The 21360-nt window shown below is 41.2% G+C and overlaps 1 protein-coding gene across 4 annotated transcripts in view; it reads right to left on the bottom strand.

The window, feature by feature from the left end:
* Positions 1-10872: 10872 nt before the first annotated feature.
* The window catches only part of glrbb (glycine receptor, beta b), a 48093-nt gene continuing 37605 nt past the window's right edge, over positions 10873-21360 (bottom strand). For all 4 annotated transcript variants that reach the window (XM_050042477.1, XM_050042479.1, XM_050042478.1 and 1 more), the window contains 2 exons: positions 17967-18259; positions 10873-12329 (listed from right to left, as the gene is read on the bottom strand). In XM_050042477.1, coding sequence (XP_049898434.1) covers positions 12033-12329; positions 17967-18259 — 590 coding nt within the window. In that variant the 3' untranslated portion in view covers positions 10873-12032. The remainder of the gene's footprint in view (positions 12330-17966; positions 18260-21360) is intronic.

Raw genomic sequence — 21360 nt, 5'->3', positions numbered from 1 at the left:
TTGACATCCTGGATATATCCTTCAAACACAGACTGTAGACCCCTCTGTCTGCTGCTCTCTGGAATCACTCTTTCATTTTTCAAAAAATATGATAATATTTCTTCAGGGAGTGCAGTTAGTTACAGTGTGGGCTCCATGCTTACTCCGACAGCTTGTTGGACCATCACAAAGGGGCGGGGCTTAGCGAAAGGTCAATTCCTCCATTTAAAGCCCCCTGAAAGAAGAAGAAGAAACGAGGAAGAAGATATACTTTATTAATCCCCAAGGGGAAATCCATTTTTTTCACTCTGTTGTCATATACACACACATGCACAAACAGGATCTATACATGTATCAAATGGAGAGATGTCAGAATGAGGGGGCTGCTCATGGACAGGTGCCCCAAGCAGTTGGGGGTTCAGTGCCTTGCACAAGGGAACCTCTGCAGTGCACAGGAGGTGAACTGGCACCTCTCCAGCTACCAGTCCACGCTCCATACTTGGCCCATACAGGGACTTGCGGCTACAACCCTCCAGTTCACAAAATAAGTCCCTGTGGACTGAGCTACTGTCGCCACTAAAGAAAAAAGCAACAAAGAAAAGCAAGAGGACAAACACATACACAGAATTCTGCTTATCTTTAGTGTGTTTTTGTTGGACTCTTTGACTTGTAGTAAGAGGCTAAATGAGAAATTTTGAAACCCTGATATCTATTTTAATTTATCATGTGTTTATTTATGGAAACTTTACTTTTCATGTTGCCTTGTGTGCTTGCCTGTGGGCATATTTAACATTTTTGCATGTTCATTTGAACTGCTTTTCACTGACTAAAACACTCTCAAAGTTACATTTGCAATTAGTTGGAATTCATTAACAGAAAGTGTGCTAACTGCTCACTGACTCTATTTTCCCTGTAATTAGTCCAAATTTAGAGGTTTTTCCAGGAAGCATCTGGGAAATCAGTACGAAATTATTGAGAAATTACAGACATGTAAAACTGGGGTTTGTTTAAAACCTGCCTGATTCGTCTAACTGCTTGTATTTCTTACGCTGTCATGGTTTGTATAAGTGATGTTGTCATGTTCCAGAGGTGCTGACTAGAGTGACATGACTTGGACTTAAGTAGGACTCAAATCACAAACTTGATAACTTTAGACTCGAGTTCATGTAGACCGTGGCTATAAGCTTGCCATTGGGTGCTGATTTAGGCCGGCATTCTTCTTCTTCCTCTGATAATGGCAAGTTTTGACAAAGATTTGGAACGAATGAAACAACTTGTGAACCCACCTCAGAAAAGCCCAGCCTCCGTCTCACAGGACTTTGATGCTTGATGTTGATCCGTTTTCTGACACGGCCAGTTGGAGTTGATTTACCACTTCTTTAAACATCAAATCTGTTTCACTTCACACAAGCCTCTGTGATATCATCGTAATAATCGCAAATCGTCTGGAGTTTCAACAGGTCGAGTGAGCTTCTCCAGAGGTAGACTTGCAGGCTTTATGTCTGGGGTACCTATAATCAAATTCTGTTTGTCTTTTTTAATACTAAAAGTTGGAACACAGTAACGTACATCTGTTACTGTTTTTGTGGTGTTTTCTTTTATTCTATATTCTAATATGTTCAGCTCCTACCGTGTGCAAGAGCACCGTCATTGCATCCTAGGCTTAGCACTGCCCGGGACCATTGTGATTGGTCCACAGAACCACAAACAAGCCACAGCATTTTTGTCCCTGATAGCAGGATGATTATCAGTGATTTCATACCTTTTTCTGGCAATGACACGTACAGCACTGTGGAGACAAGTCTGGCTATGCAAGACTAGACTCAATTTGCCAAAATCAAACAAGATCCACAATTCAGCTCGGACTCTAACACCAGTGACTCGTGACTTCACTTGGACTTGAGCCTTTTGACTTGAAAGTTAGAGAAAGAGAAAGTTTTCCAATATGAGACGAGTTAAACAAGACAGGAAAAGGACAGAAATATACAAAATTCATTAGATTGTGGTTAACAGTGCTACATGCTATGAAAGAGCAAAGTCAGCACTCCTTTTTTATCATCAAGTTCAGTTGCATTTGTTTCAACAAATAAATACTTTTTTTAATAGCATTCATGACTTTTGTAAATTAATAGATGCAAGCACGAGTGTTTGTTACCTGCAAGGCAGTTCTGCCTGTTGCACCTCTACCGGTGCCAGCAGGCTAGCTGCAGGGTTGCCAGCTGGGAGCCGCCCTTCACAGATGTTTCGCCCCTTGAATCCCAGAACATCTCTAGGTGGCAGGGCACTGCACTGCCATTTTGGGTCTCTTCTACTGAGCCACAGCCGGCAGCTCCCTTTCTCTGCCTCCTTGGCCAGTTCCCAGGTTGCCTTCTTTTGCTTGGACCCGGTGAGGGTTTTTAGCAGCTGTTGGGTGGATTTTCCAACAAAGCCTCTGCATCTGACTGCCACAGGGTAGGTGCATGCATTCCACCCTGCTTATATATAATATGTTATTAATTAATTAATAATTTATTTATTTGGATCCCCAACCTAGGTAGCAACTACTCTTCCTGGGGTCCACACAACCAAAAATTCATCATCATTAGAATTACATCATTAAAATCTGATGTTTCTGATGTTTAAAGGGCATTACATTTTGCTTAGAGCACAGTATGACTAGTTTAGGACTGTCTTGACTTGGGACTTGAATTGGGTCTCAAGTGTGAAGACTTGAGACTTACCTGAGACTTGCAAACTATGACTTAGTCCTTCCAATGACATTAATGGGTACAATATTTCTATTAGCAATAGGAACAACGGCCAAAACTATGAAAATCCGAGTCAGGTTGTTTGAAAACCAGAATTTTCCTTGACTAGCTCAGTGCAAGTGCCAAACTCTACCTGTTGCACTCCACATGACTTGGACACCCAAACCTTTGCTTTCTGGTGCTCTTCTCAATGTAAATCCCTCTCATGGCATGCTCAGCTGCTTGTGTTTCACACTCTCACACATGTCATCTGTTTGACCTTGTCTGGAGATTCTGCCATGCATGGATTCATTCTGCTGCTGCTGGATTGAAATGTAATTTCAGTTTGATTATCTTACAGCACATTCCGCAATGTACTGAATTTGCAGCCTGAGAGATAATTTAACTGTCGCAAAGCTGAAGAGCGTTGTAATGAGTTTTTAGGAGTGAAATGAGAGATACTCATAATCAAATCATGAACCCGCTGGCTGTGTGAGAATGTTTACCTTTCAGTCATTTTACACGAATAAACCACAAGAGTGAGATGGAAATTTTTACACTTGCTAATGAAACATTTGGTCTTCCCAGAGAATTCAGCACTTCGTAGCTGCTCAAACCAAGTCAGTGACCTTAAGAGATATGTTTAACCACTCAGGTTTGTATGTCCCAGAAATCCTGAGCAACTGCCTCCTAGAAAGCATTTACATTTCTGGCATATAGTCGGTGCTCTTATCTGGAGAGACTGACAATGGGTTGTATTTTAGTGTCTCACTCGAGGGCTCTGCAACGAGACACTTAGTTTGTGTTGGACAAACACTGGCTGTTGTCGTGGAGATCTGACACATGACCTTTTGGTAACAGGATTTAATGATTTTAATGATTCCCTTGGCCCCCTCAGCTGCACTACACAGAAACAATTGATAAATGTTTCTGCAAGTGTTCTCTGGAAGTCCATTAGGATCCTCAAAGGAGGCATGTTTACTAAATTACTTATCTCTCCTTCTTTGATTCCACATTTCAGAATTAGGTTTAGACTAACCTTCAAAGATGAGGTTGTAGACAGTCTTAAGAGATTTGCTCTTATTAAAAAAAATCAAATGATTAAATGAGACTCAATCCATTTGGATGCAAAACAAAATAGCTGGCTGATCAACACCATTGGCAAAAACAGTATTGGCATTGTATGTTTCTACACTCCATGTATACATTACCTTTGTACGTTACTATGTAGCAAATATGATCAAACTGTGTTTTTACAACACTGTGGTTGATGTGTGGTCATGTTTAGGCCTAAAACCACTTGATTCGCGGCATTATCCTGGCAGGAAATGAAGCGATGTCTCTGTGAAAAAATACCCCTTCTTGCAACATTATTCAGCAATGTCTTGGTTAAACTCAACAGCTTTTTGTGGCACTATCCTGGCAGGAAATGCGGTGATGTCTCGGTTAAAAACAACCACTTTCCATGGTACTAACCAAGCACAAACGGCAGCAAAGTCCAGGTTAAAAACAACCACTTTTGCAGCACTATACTGACAGAAAATGCAGCAATGACTCAATAGAAATCAACCACTTTTCAAGGCACTATCCTGGCAGGAAAAAGAGCAATACCTCGGTGAAAAACAACCCCTTCTTGCGGCACTATCCCAGCAGGAACGGCAGTCATGTCACAATTGAAAGCAAGTGCTTTTTGTGGCACAATTCCGGCAGGAAGCGCAGGAATGCCTCACTGAAAAACAACTCCTTCTTGGGGTATTATCCTGGCAGAAATGAAGCGATGTCTCTGTGGAAAAAATACCCCATCTTGCAACATTATTACCGCAGGAAATACAGCAATGTCTTGGTTAAACAGAACTGCTTTTTATGGCACTCTCCTGGCAGGAAATGCAGTGATGTCTAAATTAAAAACGACCGCTTTTCATGGCATTATTTTGACAGGAAATGCAGCAATGACTTGATAAAAATCAACCACGTTTCACTGCACTATCCTCGCTGTAAACACAACAATATCTTGGTGGAAATCAATCCCTTGTCGTGGCACTATCGTGGCAGGAAACACAACGATGTCTCTGTAAAAACAACTACTTTTTATGGCATTATCCAAACAGGATAAAAAAAAAAAACTGTTTTGTTGATTGTTGGTCTTGAACAGTGGTCTGCAGCTTGGCAGGCATCTTACCTGAGTCATGTCACTACTACCACCTTCACCCTCTGATGACAAAGTCAGCTCACACACTATGTTATTTTACAAACGCTGATATGATAGGTATGAAGTGTGCAAATGTAACGTGTTTGTGGTTTTTAGAAACATGCAGTACCAGCATTTTCTTCTGGCGACTGAGCTGGGTCGAGACAACTGTCTTATTGGTCAGAAATGATAAAGAATATATATCTGTATCATCAATTCTCTTTACTCTCTTCTTTACTGTCAGCACGTTCCACAAGGCTGGAGGCTGTCCTAGCACACACTGAGCAGGAAGCAGGGTCGTACTGCATTTCAGACACGTCTGTACTTATACACTGCGCTAACACAGATATACGGACACTCACGTCCATAAATATGAGAGTTGCCCATCCAGCTTAACTGAAAGTCCAAGGAGAAAACCTGGGCTTAAAATTATGGGGTGACAGTGTTAGCCAATGAGCCACTGTGCTGCCCTCCAGGCTGTATGGAAACATTATTTTTGATGTACTTTGTGTAGGGTAGGATAAAAAGAATGATACCTCTAAATTGAAAAATAAATGTATATAGAGGAGCATATTATGTCTATATTACATACTATGTCAATTCATGTGTGTAAAAAGAAGTATTTAATGATGTTCAATCATTTGTAGCTAATTCTAGGAATTGCAACTTAAAGTTACGACTCAAATTTTGGAGAAACAAATGCAGCACGAGCACTGTTTTCGTGACTCTCTACATTGTGCCAATGGATCAGGAATTTGACACCAGCAGCACCTTTTGATTTACAGCTGCTGCTGACGTGACAGTGACTCAGAGTAAAGTAAAGAGCTGATGTGAATACATAACAAGGCCTTTTGGACACACAGAAGTTGCTAAGCCAAGCATTTACTGCCATTAGAAGAGTTCGGGGGGAGTTAAACCTGCGGGGATCGCTCCCAAGGTCAGAGAGAGTGCTGAGACTGGACACTTTGACTGCATCAGCTTACGTCAATAGCATTCAATCCGTACCAATGTTGCACCCAGCTCCTTTTATCATCTGACCTCCAGAACACTGTTTCAGCCTTGGATAAGATGAGAGCCTCAAAACTCATAATACCAAACTCATTCAATCCTTATAAAAGTAATATCAAAGTATTACCGGATACAGGATGTTGTTGAGAGGAAACATTTTTATTCCGGTGACAAAAATTAACATGTCATTTTAAAACTGAGCCTTGCACTGAAAGATGGGGTTTAGTTATGAGTCATATTTACTCACAAAATCATTGTTTATCACTGAAAAATCAGCCAGCAGAATGTTTGAGCTCAAACTGGGCTCTTAGGTTTGAAAGCATGCGGCTGTGCAAATGAGAAGTGTTGTGCTGATATTCGCTCATCATCAAGCGTAATAGTTTCCATCTGCCTGCACTGTGTATTTCATCTCCTGCATCTATTTTGTGTCCCTCTACTAATGATGCATCCTCCTGAATGCCTTGCTGCTTGATGGTTTTTGTGTTTCCAGCTGAGCGATTGTTGTTTTATTACCGCACGGTCAAAATATCTACTTCAAAATATTAAAAGATGCATAAAAAACATAATAAGTAGTTTCCAATTCTCTAAAATGTAATTACAATTAAAGAGAGGTCCCTCGGTCATTCCCTCCACTATCAGTCCTCTCAGACTCGGTGTTATTTCACCTCCACTGCCACCCCGTCTCCCTTCACTCTATCTTTTCTCTGGTTTGGGCAGAACTAACTGTAATGACGGGACCCACAGTCACGGCTGTTTGACAGATTGGTTGAGTCTGGCTGGAAGCGAGCTCCTCATCACCTTGACCTCTGACAGGAAATAGTATCCTCCACACTTTGTAGACTTCCACATTTCAAGCTCTGCCAAAAGTCTGCCACCAAATAGCCACCGTGCCTCTCAGGGGAACGGGGAAATTGTGGCTGACCTGAAATCCACTGTGGCATTCAGAAAAATAGCCTATTATCTCTCGGGTTTCTTATGGAACCGTGAAAACTCCCCCATGACACTGTACACACATGACAGAGAGTAAACAAAAACAACTAACAGAGACACTCATACACAGAGTGAGGATGTCACTTATTGTAGGTAATGGTGGTAGGTTCATCCTTAGATACAGAAACGTTCTGTAGATGCCACTGGCTGCTGGATCCTACGTCATCGTCACCCCATATTGGAGAAGGCAAGACTTGTCTAACAAGTAAACAGGGGACTTGTAGTTTTTCTGGATAAAAAACGCTATAGCATTTATATTTTTTAACAGATTTCAATGAGTCATTTCTATAGTCATGGGTTTATGATCTATGTAGGGGGAAAAATGTGCCTCAAATTAATTAGAATCTCGATATTTAGGCTATAATCACAGCTGGACGCTCAATAGCTGTGTGTGTGTGTTGGGCTTTCATGAACTGAATAGAGGACTCTAAGGATCACGTTTTCTGTCGGCCGATATGGAAGTTAGTGTCGCCCTTGTTCCCTTGGCAAAAAACAAACAAACTAGAGAATATTTTCATTGGATTTTTAATTATTGCAGAAAAGAAACTCTGTGGCAAACAAAAGTTTGTGATAGTTACACACTTACTTCAGCAAAATACTCTATAATCTATAATCTTATAATAAAAAATTAACACCACTTTGGCAATTGCATTTAGGTATGAAAAAAATCCTAAAAGTAAAAAGCTAACATTAGGCTATAAATGAACTACACCACGATCACATTACTCAAGCCCGGTATATACTGTATGACTTTGGGCTGTCCTGGACGAAAGATGTAAAAGAAAACGTAAAAGAAACGTGCCGATATATTTGGTCGTGGCTCTAAAACGGCGGTCCTACATCACACAGTGAGAGAGGTTCAAAGATGGCCGCGGTCTTGCAATCAAAGACAGCCTGGGATAAAATTCTGACAGTGTCAGAAATTTGGGATGACCAACTCACAGTGTGACTGCTGTATGATCTACGTCTACTAACCAACCAATAGAAATGCAGCATGAAATGTCGCACTGGTGCTAAACCCAAACAAACAGACTGACAGCAGCTCGCCATGGAGGCAAAACGCGCTAAAAGCAAAGAGGAAGAGGAAAAACCTTGTGGAGTTGTGGCAGCGGAAGCAGAGCTTTATCTTGAAGTGGCGCCCCCTGCTGTAGAGTGAGTAAATAACGGACACTTTAGACGGAGGTAAGAATTCTATTTCTTTTGGACAGAAATTCAGTGTACACTCTGTATCAATGAATTTTGGGGGGCTAGGATAAGGTTGCAAAAGCACAACATTGACGTGTGAAAGCTTTTATTCACAGTAAATGAGCTTCCAATAAGCCTTGTGGCCTCTCCTCCCCCACTGTTCCTCCACTAATCATCGCCTGACTGTCATGGTGGTTTTCTTGGCGGCCTGGGTGGCGGGCTGGTGAGAGGTCATGTTGGATTAGAGAGCACCCTGTGTGATATAGGTTACTGCACTGTGCTGCTAGCAGGGTGCTGGGGTGTGGGGGTGGAGTGTGCACAAACACACACACATACAAACACACAAAGAGACACATGAGTCACACCAGTCACACCAGTGATAAGGACTGTAGTTGATATATCTACTGTACTGGTGTCGTGGATTCAATCGTTACACCCCTGAGTTTCCTTGCAGCACTGTTGGTCTGTTAGCTGCTGCATGTTGTAATGTTTTTAACAGCCTCGGCTAATAACCAGATTTTAAGAAAAAGCAGCTGCTAAGATGCTAAACATCACTTCAGCTCTTCTAAAGCTTTTTGACTTTAATAATTTAAAGTAGTTTCACCACTGAAAATATCATATAATCATGATTTATGTGCCAAACTGAAAACCTTCCAGTGTAGACAGCTGTATTTTACATGATGTGAAAATCAGCCTCCTTTTTCAGGGAGTGCCATTATCATACTTTATCCACAACCTGGCACTACGTCTGTTTTATCCTCCCAGGAGAGCAGTTTATCTCCTTATTACATTCAAACAAATATAGATGTGGCCATTGGAGGGCACTGCAATGCAGAATCTCTCTCATTTGAGATTCAGTCAGAGCCACAATGAGTCTACAGATGAGTCAAAATTTAACACAAACAGATGTGTTTTTCATTAATCTGTGAAAACATGCGCGTCTCTGGATGATTCATGTCTCATCTGTGATTTTAGAGGCTTTTTTTCCACGTGAGTCTCGCTGCAGTCTGACTCCTGTTCTGTCTCAGGCAGGTTTTTTGTAGTGACAGACAAAAATCCTTTCCCATGTCTGTAACCATGGCAGCCAGAGAGAGAGAGAGAGAGAGAGAGAGAGAGAGAGAGAGAGAAAATCTTGTTTTCTGATTTTGTGCTACCGAAAAAAAAATAATCAAAAAAATCCCAGCTATGACAATTTTGTTCCTTTACATGAGCATCGCTGGTCTAATTTGCCTCAGACTTCATTAATACGACCCTGTTGTCATGACATAAGGTCAGCATCTATCTTGCTTCATTAAGCCGGAGACAGATTTCATATGAGAAGTCTCGCAATGATAGTCGGGGGTCATTTTCCAAGCAGGTTTACATGAATAATAGATGGCTGTTTTGGCTGGTGATGGTTGATTAGGAGAGGTCAAGCCTTGGTGGGAGAACAGCTGTGTTGTTGTGTGATGTGCAGGATGCATGTCGGCAGAGTGAAGGGGACATGTGGACTTTTTCAAGTCCCTCTAGGATTAGAAATACAGATTCATGTGACAGAAGTGCAGGGTTGAGTCTGAAAAGGTTCAGTGTGTAGGATAACAGATGTTCTGTTTTCAGTACCTTAGAATGAGCCGTTTATATCTACATAGAAAGCAGGTCTTCATCCATGGAGATCACCATGATGCACTACCATGTTTCTACAGTAGCCCAAAACAGACACTGGACCTCCTGAACATCTGGATCTTAAGTCAGAGAAGTAAGGTGAGCACACATTAGCAGGTGCTGGACTAGCAGCCTGTCTACAACGCTCCAAACAGTGTCGGAGAAACATTAATTTGTAACATTACACTGCTTTATTCACTGTTTTAAGCTGTTTTCGAAACCTCTGCGGATATTTCAGCTCCTGGTAAAAACCTCCTAAATGTTGAACACTGAAGGAATTATAACGGGGAGAAGTTTCAGCTGGTTGCAATCTGCAATCCTGTCTGCTAGATGCCACTAAATCCTACTAAATCTTAGGGTGCCTTCACACTGAAGTTGTCTCCTTTGGTCTGAATCAGGGACTTATTCTGTTACAAAGTTGTATAATTGCCTAGAGTTGGTTCGTGTTCTCACAGCAGCATTTACAAGTAGACCAGATAAAATGCCTTGTGTGAGAAAGCTGCTGTTGATTGGTCAGAATTTCCATGTGGGAAAAATCCAGGAAGTAAAGCAAACGTTGAAGAAGAGTACACTTGCAAGATAAATGTGACACTTTCTAATGTCACAATGGAGGGACAACTACGCAGGTTGATTTTAGCGCTGCTCATCGTGGACTATATTGCTGTCATTGTTCATTTTAGTCAAACCATACAGTTTGAAAACGAGGCGCGGCTCCAACTAGAAAACAATGTTTTGATGCATTGGATGTGCTGAATGTGCATATTAAGGCAGTACAGGAGGAGGTGCACATTAATAATCCTCCAGGACTGTAACATGCTCATGTTTAACCCAAACAATGTGTCATGTGACTGCAGTTGGTTCACATCCAGGTTGGAACACGTTCTCACCACAAACGAACCGCACCAGAGTTCGTTTGTAACCGGACTGAGACCACCTCTTCAAGAAGGTCTTGGGCCGGTTGTTTTGGTGCACACCTGAGTGTGATTGCTGTGTTCACACCTGCCCAAATGAACTGCACTTAGGAGGCAAATGAATTTGAGTTTGATTGAACCGAACCAAATGGCAGGTGAGAGAGCACCCTTACACAAACTGCTTTTTCACTAATTACAGTCACCAAAAAAACATAACAAACATTGTTTCAGAATTCAAATCTGTGTGTTCGTCTTTAATCACACTCAAGTGGTGAAAAGTGATTTGATCTTTTATTTAATCTTTGCTTGTAAATTTCACAAATACATGGTCACGGCTCACGTGTGACCCATTTACACACGCTACAGGTGGGTGATGTCAAACATTACATTAGTTGGAAAGGTGGCAGTGTCACGTTACCATCTGACAGGAACAGGAGTGTTTCACATATCCACTTATCTTCTCAAGAGCAAATCATAAGAATAATTAAATTCAATAATAAATACTTTGTATATATCTCTATATTTAGATTTTATCTTCATATACATGCAATTTTTTTTAACATGCAATGTAATTACAATGTTACACTTTGCCTTGAAGCTGAAATAAAATGCCTTATTAACTATTAACTCATTAAACTTGCGGGCAGAGCGAAAAATTAAATATCTATTTACAAATGCTCTTTAATATATCTGTGCACCTTCTGCTCGGTTGTTACGCAATTAATCTTTGTGGATTTCACAGCAGTTATCAATCCTGTATTACCCTCTCCAGTACCATTATCAATAAATTAGGTTTTTCAGTACAAGATGCTATATATCAATTTTAGGTAAAGAAAGTTTAAGTTATAATCATTGTTTAATACACAAATGATGATAGTCTATTTTGGTATGTAAGTATAAATGTAATAATACATAGAAGTTTTTATTTTCTCAGCAATTATTTTGTCCGGGTAAGAATCACATTTCTCCATGAGTGCGCTTACATGCACATTCATAAGCATCCTAGTTATGTTCGGGTTGTAAACATCGTACCTGGTTTCAGAAACCTGGATCTGCTAGCTGGAGAACTGCGATAGAAACCAGGATACTTTGGCACGTAAACACCTGATCTTGATTCTGAATCTTTGTACAGAAAAAATAGTGGGTGAGATGATGAGAAATCAGGACACAGGACCCTGGATACTGTTATGATCATGTATACAGGGATATGAATAACCAGGTTTTTCATGTTCAGCTTAAACGTCACATCCTGCATCTGAAAACAGGATAAGACTCAAAACCAGGATACTAGTGTGCATGTAAACGCACTCACTGACTTTGGAATTGAACTTTTTGAATGTAGTCGATTAAGAACTCATTGGGTGAAGTGGGGGAGGTTGACAATACGAGACCATTTCGAAATAATCACAAGTATACGGACCAGTAAACCACATTGAAGAAGAGGAAGGAGAAAGGGAAGAGGGCTCGGGCGTACAGGTCGACTCTTTTGGCAGCAGAGGGGATGACTGGTTTCGGGGGAGGAGGTTTCTTGTTGTTTTTGGCCTGTGATTTGCCGTGAGCGCTGCCGATATCGATGGGCTTCCCGTAGCAGTCAAAGTTTGACAGCTCAAAGTCTCGTGGGAGCGAGCCCACGATGCTGAAATCGTTGGTCCGCAGGTCTGACTTAGAGGTGCACACCTTCTTGCAGCGCGTCTCCGCCACCTGGGTACAAGAGAACAACATGAGAGGAAACAGGATTGATTATTGAGCTCTGAAGCATTTCATCTGAAACCTATCAACTATACATAGTCTGCAGGCAGCCCCTGAGGCAGTGTAACCAGACCAAAGTAGGTTAAAACTGACCAACTGAGCAGTAGACTGAGATTACTGTGGACAGAGACGTGCACTCTGACCACTGGTACAAAGACAATCCAATCTTGCAGAATAGAATACAGTGATTCTTAACTTTATCACAACTGTTACTCCAGTTAAAACTCTTTTGTTTGTACACTGGCATCTACTACTGTGTAGGACTACAGTAATAATCAAATGAAACCAAATCCAGAGGTGCTGATCATCACACCCACATTCACATCTGCAGTCACACCCCACACGTCCTCATTATTCACCCAGTATATACATCAGCCCCCTCTTCACCTGCCTGCTCTGTTTGTTGCTGTTGCCTTCGCTGATTTACTGTTGCCAACCGTTGCTCCAAAACGTGATGCCTAAACGTCACCTGAACTTTATCTGACTTCTGCTTTTAATGCCGTCGTAACACCATAATGACTTAATTAGGCCCTGATCACACAGTAAGAATTTAAGCAGCTGAAGGTGCCTTTATGTAATTGTTTTTAATGAGAATCAAGCTTTTTGCTCACGGTTTTTGCGTTACGACACGCCTCCCGTTTCTGCACTCTAGGCGTCTGACGTTTTTGCCGGAGCACTCTGAACTTCTCAAGATGAAAAAACGCCCAACATTGTCTCTTTTTTCGTCGTCTTTTTTCCCATTGTCCAATCAGATGATTTGAGAGGCGGGCCTTCTGTGGTGGTCAGGACAACAAGTTTATAGTTGGTAAACAATGAAGGAGAAACTGGTGGTAGCAGTTGCTGGATACCCAGAGCTATACGGCCCGATGATAGACAGCAGGTTGTCAAACTGTCCCCAAGTCATCCTAAAATATGCCTGGAAACAGCCATCATGGAGGAGAAGCTCCTGGACCAACTGGTGGTACTCCCTGTGACCCACCCTCTTTTTTAGGGTGTCATGTACCCACACAGATCTCTGTTTATCTGTGCCCAACAAACTATTTACTGACAGCCTCTCACCCTCAACCAGAGCTACAACAAGTACCCTCCGCCTCAACATTTTAGGAACTAGCTACTAATTACTTGGGAAAAAAACGGTAGATTGGTTACACAGGCAGGTTAGTGTAAGGACGAGATGAGGTGGTTGCCTGGCAACAATAAAAGGGAGCAGGAAGTTTTTTGTTTGTTTGTTTGTTTTACAAGTGGCATCCAATTAAAAACGGCAGTGTGGTGCCCCTTGCGTTTTACAACCTGCAAATCGCTTTCTGTGTGATCATGGCCTTAAACGTTTTAACCACACAGTCTTCATCAGGGCATTATGACTGAGCACACTGCAATCCATGCATTCCTATTACTTCTTTTAGTCCACCAACATTACATGACAAATAAATCTTTAAAGCAATCTCTCAGATACATGAGAAATGACCATGACCTCTTAACAGTTGGAGTTTTAAGCATGTGGTTAACACTGTGAAACAGTTGCAGTCTGGTTTAGGCACCAGAACTACTTGGTTTAGGTCAAATAAGTAATATGTGACTTTTGGTTTCACTCGGGACACAAATACCTGTCTGCTGGGTGAAAGGCTGCCATGCTATTGTTCCGACAGCCTCATAATGCCAAAGCCTCAGTAGTCTGAAAAATGTCCCATTGGACTGAAAGCCCATTTGTATGACAACTCTTTACTCCCAAAACAAATAGCCATTTCTCTGAAGGGCTGTTTCTCTTTTCTTTGCTACACACTCTCCCAAACAGAGGCACCTGGGTATTTATTAATATGGGAAAGGCATGATCCGCCCTGCTCTGCCTATGATTAGCTTATTCTGATATTCTAATCCCCGAACCAATCTCACTCCTCATGCCTAAAGTTAACTAACCCAACAAAGTAAGGCAATGAGTAGTAGCCGTTGGAAGCTGGACAGTTGGAAGGTCCAAAGACAAAATTCTGCATAATAATTAGCCATGTGTTTCTGTTTGGAGAGTGCTGTCGGAGAAAAAGCACTTTGGAACAATGGGTATTTGTTTTCGCGATAACAGGCTGTCAAACAAATGAGCGTTCAGTCCAGTGGTACATTTTTTTGACTATTGGGGCTTCAGAATAATAGTGGGTGAAAGTCCTGTGTTTGTTTGACCCATGCACCACCCTGACCACATCCCTATCCAGACCGTCGCTCTTTATACTACTTAGAGTCTTAACAATAACCACTGCCCAATGCAAGACATTGTTGAACAAGGTAATTTGTGTGTTCACCACGACAAAGGATCCATAATGACTTTTCATTGGCATTTTTCTGGGGTGACCACACGTAATTTTAACACATCATGTGGTTGTGGTCATTCCATGAATTTCAGTGACATCGGTCCGAAAGTGACATCATCCTACAGCTCCGATTAGAACATACATGTTGGCACTGATTTCTTGAATTCACACCATATCCATTGCCTGTTGTCCCCTCTATCTACAACCCCCACAGGTATGTCTTTGTATCCATCTATTGTGTAATGTATATAGTCTTTTGGACAGAGAGATGTATAGATGGATAGATATGTGAAATGTGATGGATAGATTCCTGCACATACCACCACACCAGATGGCACAGACGTCTGACTGAGTCCTTTTTGAACCACAGCCATCCGACAGTCTATTTATGTCTACCTACTTCCATGCTATTAATCAGCTTTTCAATCTTGCTGTCAAATGGTGAGGAGTTTGAGAGTTGGCCAAATTCTTCTACCTTGTAAACAACATCCACTGTTCGTGTCTCTGACAAGGTAGATAGCAATTTATTTGACTGCAAGAACTAGATATAGAGTCCCCATCTATTACAATACTACATGTGGTCCAGTTTGTCCTTGGTTAACATCCGTGTCCTCTCTTTATAGATTTCCTGCTTGTGGACCACACTGCATAAATCACTCTCTCCAACTCTATTAATCTAACACTGGCAGAAGACAACTGAATGCTCCACTTTCTCTGACTACTGTTCAACACAAAAAAGTGGTGTGTGTGCGTGGACAGTAGCAGTGGTGTCTCTTAGACGTCACATCTACTCAGCGTGTAGGTTTCATCTAAACTGTGAGGAACATTTAAATGAGGCTGTTTAGGATTGCTGGACTCAATTGAAAACAGACCGCACTTTGAAAACCCAGTAAAGGATCTGTTTGATCCTGAAGCTTGGACAAAACTCATGCTGATAAATCAAAACGACTGTTATTTTTAAGAGGAAAAAAAAAAAGAATATGGAGCCAAAATTAGACATACTTTGTGCTCTACAATGTTGCCTAATATGGTCGCTGTCTCATCTGGAGTCTTGTAACTCCTCTACACCTCCCTATGTGCTATCACAGCGGACAAACAGTGCTTTATAAGAACTATCAGCAAAAGGATGTAGTTTAATGTCGTCCAAAAAATCCCTTTCATCAACTTGCCTGAAGGCCCGCGGGGTGAACAGGATCTAATCAGACTATGGATGCTTACTCACTGAAGTCATTAAGCTCATTAGAGCTTCATTATTTTGATCTGGTTTTGACAAGAAAACCCATTAAACCTCAATGGAATAATGTAATCCTCTCAAACCAAATGTGGTGCGGACTAACGTAGACTCAGAGGAAAATTAATTTCAATTAGGCGTACAATTGAAAGACCCGCACAACATACTGCATGCCTGATGTGCATGTGAGTGGCAGACTCGAGTCCTGGCTGAGCTGTGTGTACGAGTGTGTTAGAAACAATGCCAATTTTTAATTATTGGATTTTCATGTTTTGCATTTAGATTAGATCTCAATGCCTCGCTGTTAGAAAGCTGCCAGGGGATGTTTCATGTGGAGTGTGCATTTTGTCATGGTACTGTGTACTGCTGCAGGTGCACTTACTTCGAATCATGTACATAAACACAGACACACAAACACACATGGTGATGAACAGCAGCATCGATACCCACAGGGATGTTGTTTTTCACTTATGGATATTAAAGTAATATTTAAATCATATACAAACATTTTTTCTGGTGAGTGGGTTGTCTAACTACAGGGGGTGTTTATTTTCAGAGAAACAGGACTTTGGAGCAATATTTGCAATGTACACTTCTGTAAAACACAGATACGTTACATTTGTTAAGAACTTTGTGGTGAATGTGTGGTTATGTTTAGGCACAAAAACACTTGGTTATGGTGAGAAAAGATCATGTTTTGGCCCAAAACACCCACGTTTGGTGGCACAACAGTCGCTGGGAAAGCAGGGACAAGTTGGTAAAAGAAAAAAACAGGATCGGTGGCTCAAACACAGCTGAGAAATTCAAACTAACTGCAGGGAGTGTGTTTCTGTGGAGCAACAGGACTTCAGAGCTATGGCCGTTTGTTTTTGGGATAACGGGTGCTCAGAGAAATGGGCTTTCAGTCTGATGGGACATTTTTCAGACCAACAGGGCTTCAGAATTTTGGGCTATCGGAACAACAGGCAGTCACCTTGAGGGACTAGCTTTTTGGCTTCTGCTCCAGACATTGGATTTTTGCTTTGCCCGTCTGCCCTCTGTTGTAAATTACTCTTTCACTCCGGACCACAGCAGCAACATTTAGGAATGTTTTTCACAAGCTGCCACTGCAGGGTGTGCACAGCGAAATGTTAGTATCATCCAACCCTTTCAAACCTGGAGCGCCATCACTTTCCTTGTTCTGCTTTGAGGCGCCTTTTGCAAGTATTTAAACCTTTGAACTCTGAGCAAATTGGTCTGATTTCTTTCAAAAACATGGGAAAAAAGGCAATGAGCAACTTGGTACAATATGTCCCACAAACTGCAAAAAAAATAAACAAATATGGAAAATTATTTAAAAAAAGAAGAAAAAAAAATCTAGGGAAAACTACATTTATTATTACTATTATTATATTTAAAAAGTAATGTTGCAGAATTATTATCATTTTTCAGCACTTTTTTTCCAGGACATTTCCTTGTTTGTTTGTCTTTAACTTTCTAACTATCTTTTCTAAAAAAAATTTAACAAATGTTCTTGTTTTTAATTTTCAGTTTTCACTAATTTCTTGCTACTTTTTTTGGTCATTTCTTCCTGCATTGCTCACTGCCTTCTTCCCATGTTTTTTTTTTTTAATGAAATCAAGCCAATTTGCTCAGATTTCAAAGGGTCGAGAAGCACTTGATTGGATATGCAGCTGAGTTTTCTATGAGTGGAGCACGCATTTTAAACTTCAATATTGTAGTCGATTGTCTTCATTTAGTTGTGCAAAGCCCAAATTTAGAATCAACCCAGGGATGTTGCAATTATATGTCATGCTTTTTAACCAACAGGCCAACAGGAAACCCCAAATAATTTTTTGATGATCATGACATAAGATCTAAACTGGAGTTACAGTCTCAGTGGATATACCTCTATCACTGGAAACAGTACATTTAGATGCTGTTTAAGGCATTCAAGTCTGACTGAGTGAGGAGATACAGTTACTCTTGTAATCTATGAAGGGTGACACACACACACACACACACACACACACACACACACACACACACACACACTCAAGTTATCAAACCAGATTCACTGACGTGTAAGGTGCTGACATGAAGCGGCGTCCCTCCGGTCCCGTTGACCGTGTTGTTCTTGGCGGCGGGGCTCTTCCCCGCAGCTTTCTCCTTAGATGCTATCTTGGCCTTCTCGGCCTCGATGCGCTTCGGGCTGTTGAGCATCACTTGAACCACAGCGTACTCCACCAGCGAGGCGAAACCAAACAGCAGGCAAGCGATGAGCCAGATGTCGATGGCCTTGACGTAGGACACTTTGGGCAGCTCGGAAGCCAGGGAAGTGCACTCGGAGGACAGAGAGAGCACCGAGAGGATGCCTGAACAAAGACGGAAGGCAATTAACCTTGTCAGCGAGCAAAGTGAGAGGAAGTTGGATGTGAAAAAAATTAAACTGGAACATTTCCACCACCTATCATTGATACATTTAGTTTTGGATATTTGGTGCTATGAACACATTTGTCTACATTCACCACAGACATTAGAGTCATTCTTGTGGAGCAGGATATTTGTTCCCACTGAGGAGAAGAATTCGATCCACCTACTGCTGAAAAAACCCAATGCATTTCCTCTTCAAAGCACAATGCTGAACAAATTAATCCTCCAATATGCACAAAAGTTATAATAAAAGGCTCACAACCACACGGAGGTTCTGAGAACATGACTGCAATTAGAAATTCATGACCGTTCCTTTACCTCCTTTATTAGGACATCTCCAAGAGCCCAGACAGCTTCTAATAGCAGTAATTTGAAATTGTTTTTATCTCTGATAGCTAACGGGATTACAGGTTAGAGATCCCCCCCCCCCACATACACAGCGGCAACTCTTTCAGGCTACAGTAGAAATAATTACAGCCACTCTCTTCTGATGGTATTATAACCACCAATGAATGGCTTCACTCCCCTTTCCCTTCCCGTTATGATTCTTCAGAGACATAATAAATACAATGAAATGACCGATGGGTTTCGCCTCCAGACCTCATTACGGTCACTCATCAAGGGAGGGTTCGTACAAAGTTCAGGTTTTCTAATCAAACTCCTCCTTCCTCACTGGAACACACTTTGAAACAGAGCATCCTAGAAGCCCACCTGTCGTCCATGAGGAGAGAATAACATGAAAGGTAGTGCTACTAAAATAGGCTTGTTTGCTTTGTTCCCCAATGATGCACTCAGCTGCATGTACAAAATGAACCTGGACTTTATATAAGACAGAAAATAGGGACAAACATATTTTTGTGATGCAATGGTAAACCCATTTTACTGTAACATTTGCTCACACCCTCTATGTGGCAAGAAAATGCACAAAAACACACAGTTAAATGAACATCATGGGCTCATACACACATGTTCATGGCACACACACACACACACACACACACACACACACACACACACACACACACACACACACAGTGAAGAGCATCAAATGAGCCTAGTCCCACACCTAAATGTTGACTGACCTGGACTGATCCCATTTAGAGAGGAGTCAGAGGAGGCTTCCAGGAGGAGTTGGAGTGATGATGGGATGAAAGTGGTGATAAACAACTGGAGGGAGGATGGAGGAAAAGGAGACAGCGGATGACTGGAGAGGGATAACAATGGATAATCTTATCCATGCAGCCCTGCACACACAGACGTGCCCGTGTGATACTGTGTGTGGGTGACACTGACATATTACACACAGGTTAAAGAATGGAGGAGGAGGAGAAAGTAAGGAGTGGAATGGACATTTTTTCCCGTAAACACAAGCTTTGTCTGAATTGTTGATATTGTATGTCAGTTCTACCATGTGCAGTGTCAGCCTGCATGTATGGGGAAGATAATAATATGTATAAAGCATTTGCAAATACATTAAAGGTCCAGTGTGTATGAGTTAGGGGGATACTGATGAGGACTGCAGATTGCAACAGGCTGAAACTGCTCCTGGTTAGAATTCCTTCAGTGTTTGTTGTTTAGGAGGGTTTTACTGGGAGCTGAATTATCTGCAGAGGTCTCCTCCTCTACAAAACAAACAGACCAGGTGATTTCAACTGGTATAAACACTGAATAAAAGCAGCTTCACGTAAAAAAAAACGGTGTTTGTCTGACGTTGATAGACATTTTTAGCAATAGCAGTTAATAACAATGTATTATGCGGTATTAAAAACATCATAGCACATGTCAACAGATAGTTGGACAGTACTGTGTGTACAACTTAATGAGACACAAATAAGACAGGAGTCCTAAAGTATACAGTAAACAGTATATTACTACAGCTTTCACTGCTGTTGATGCGTGGATGTGCCAACTTGGAATTTGAGGACAGGGTAGGTGAGGTTCTTCAGACTTTCTGTAACTTTCTGAAATATAAAAGTGTTCCAGTTAAAATATCTAACTGGGAACTTGGAAATTGGAAACAGATGTTGTAGGTCTTTTCACCAAGTGGGGGATTTAATTCAATTCAGTAGAACTTAATTTATCCCAAAGGAAATTCTTGTGCCAGAGAATGCTTCAAATTACAGTAACACTAAGAACAGTAACCAGATTTTTAATGATTCACAACCAGTAACAACCAGAACAACCAGGTCACTCACTGGGCCCAGTTTTAGAACAATAGAGTATTAAATATCCGGCAAAACATATAAATTTACAAGATGACGAGAACATTTTTTTGGCGACTTGGCTGCTCGAAAGTACCAGGGTTCCTAAACAGCATGGACAAAGATTTTTTTAAATGAAAAGTATGAAGGAATCTTGAATGACAGTCTGAACACAGCACTGGAAATATTTGTCAATTCAAAGATGTTGGCCCGTTATTTGGTCTAGGAATGTGAACTAAGGAGGATCTAGCACCTTAAGGGGAAAAGAGCAGGTGAGAGAAATGGCACTATACTGACAAGGTCTATTAAATCCATGTTAGACATTTAGAGGAAAGGTAGCAGCCAGGTCTCTTCCTCTCCAAGACAAATGGTCTCAGTGATTTAAACCAGTATAAACACTGAATAAAGCAGTTTCCAGCGCTGCTTGTTGCAGAGGGTCTGCTAATTATGATGGCCAAGGTGAGACATGGCAATCTCCATAAACAAGACCTGCTCCCTGTGTAGATATAAACAGCTCATTCTAATATTACAAGAACACAACAAGTCATATTTTGAGGTGATTATACACTACAGAAAACATACTTTATATACGACATTACATTTCTGCCAACATATCCTCCTTAATCCTACACACTGGACCTTTAAGACATGCTAGAATAATATAATGGGATACACTTTTTTGGTGACCTATAACACTGGAAATATTCATGGCTGCAGAAAGACATTAAGAAAATGGTGAACAATGAAGATGTGATGGGAAGAGTGTGCTTCATAAAGGTGAGGTCATCACTTAAATAAGCAGTGACCTCATATAAGTCCTCCATTAGGGCCAAACACAGTGT

The sequence above is a fragment of the Epinephelus moara genome, chromosome 4 (genome assembly GCF_006386435.1).
Source record: "Epinephelus moara isolate mb chromosome 4, YSFRI_EMoa_1.0, whole genome shotgun sequence".
In the NCBI taxonomy this organism is placed as follows: domain Eukaryota; kingdom Metazoa; phylum Chordata; class Actinopteri; order Perciformes; family Serranidae; genus Epinephelus; species Epinephelus moara.
The sequence above is the reverse complement of the archived record's forward strand: the minus strand, read 5'-3'. Positions and strand labels throughout refer to the sequence as shown.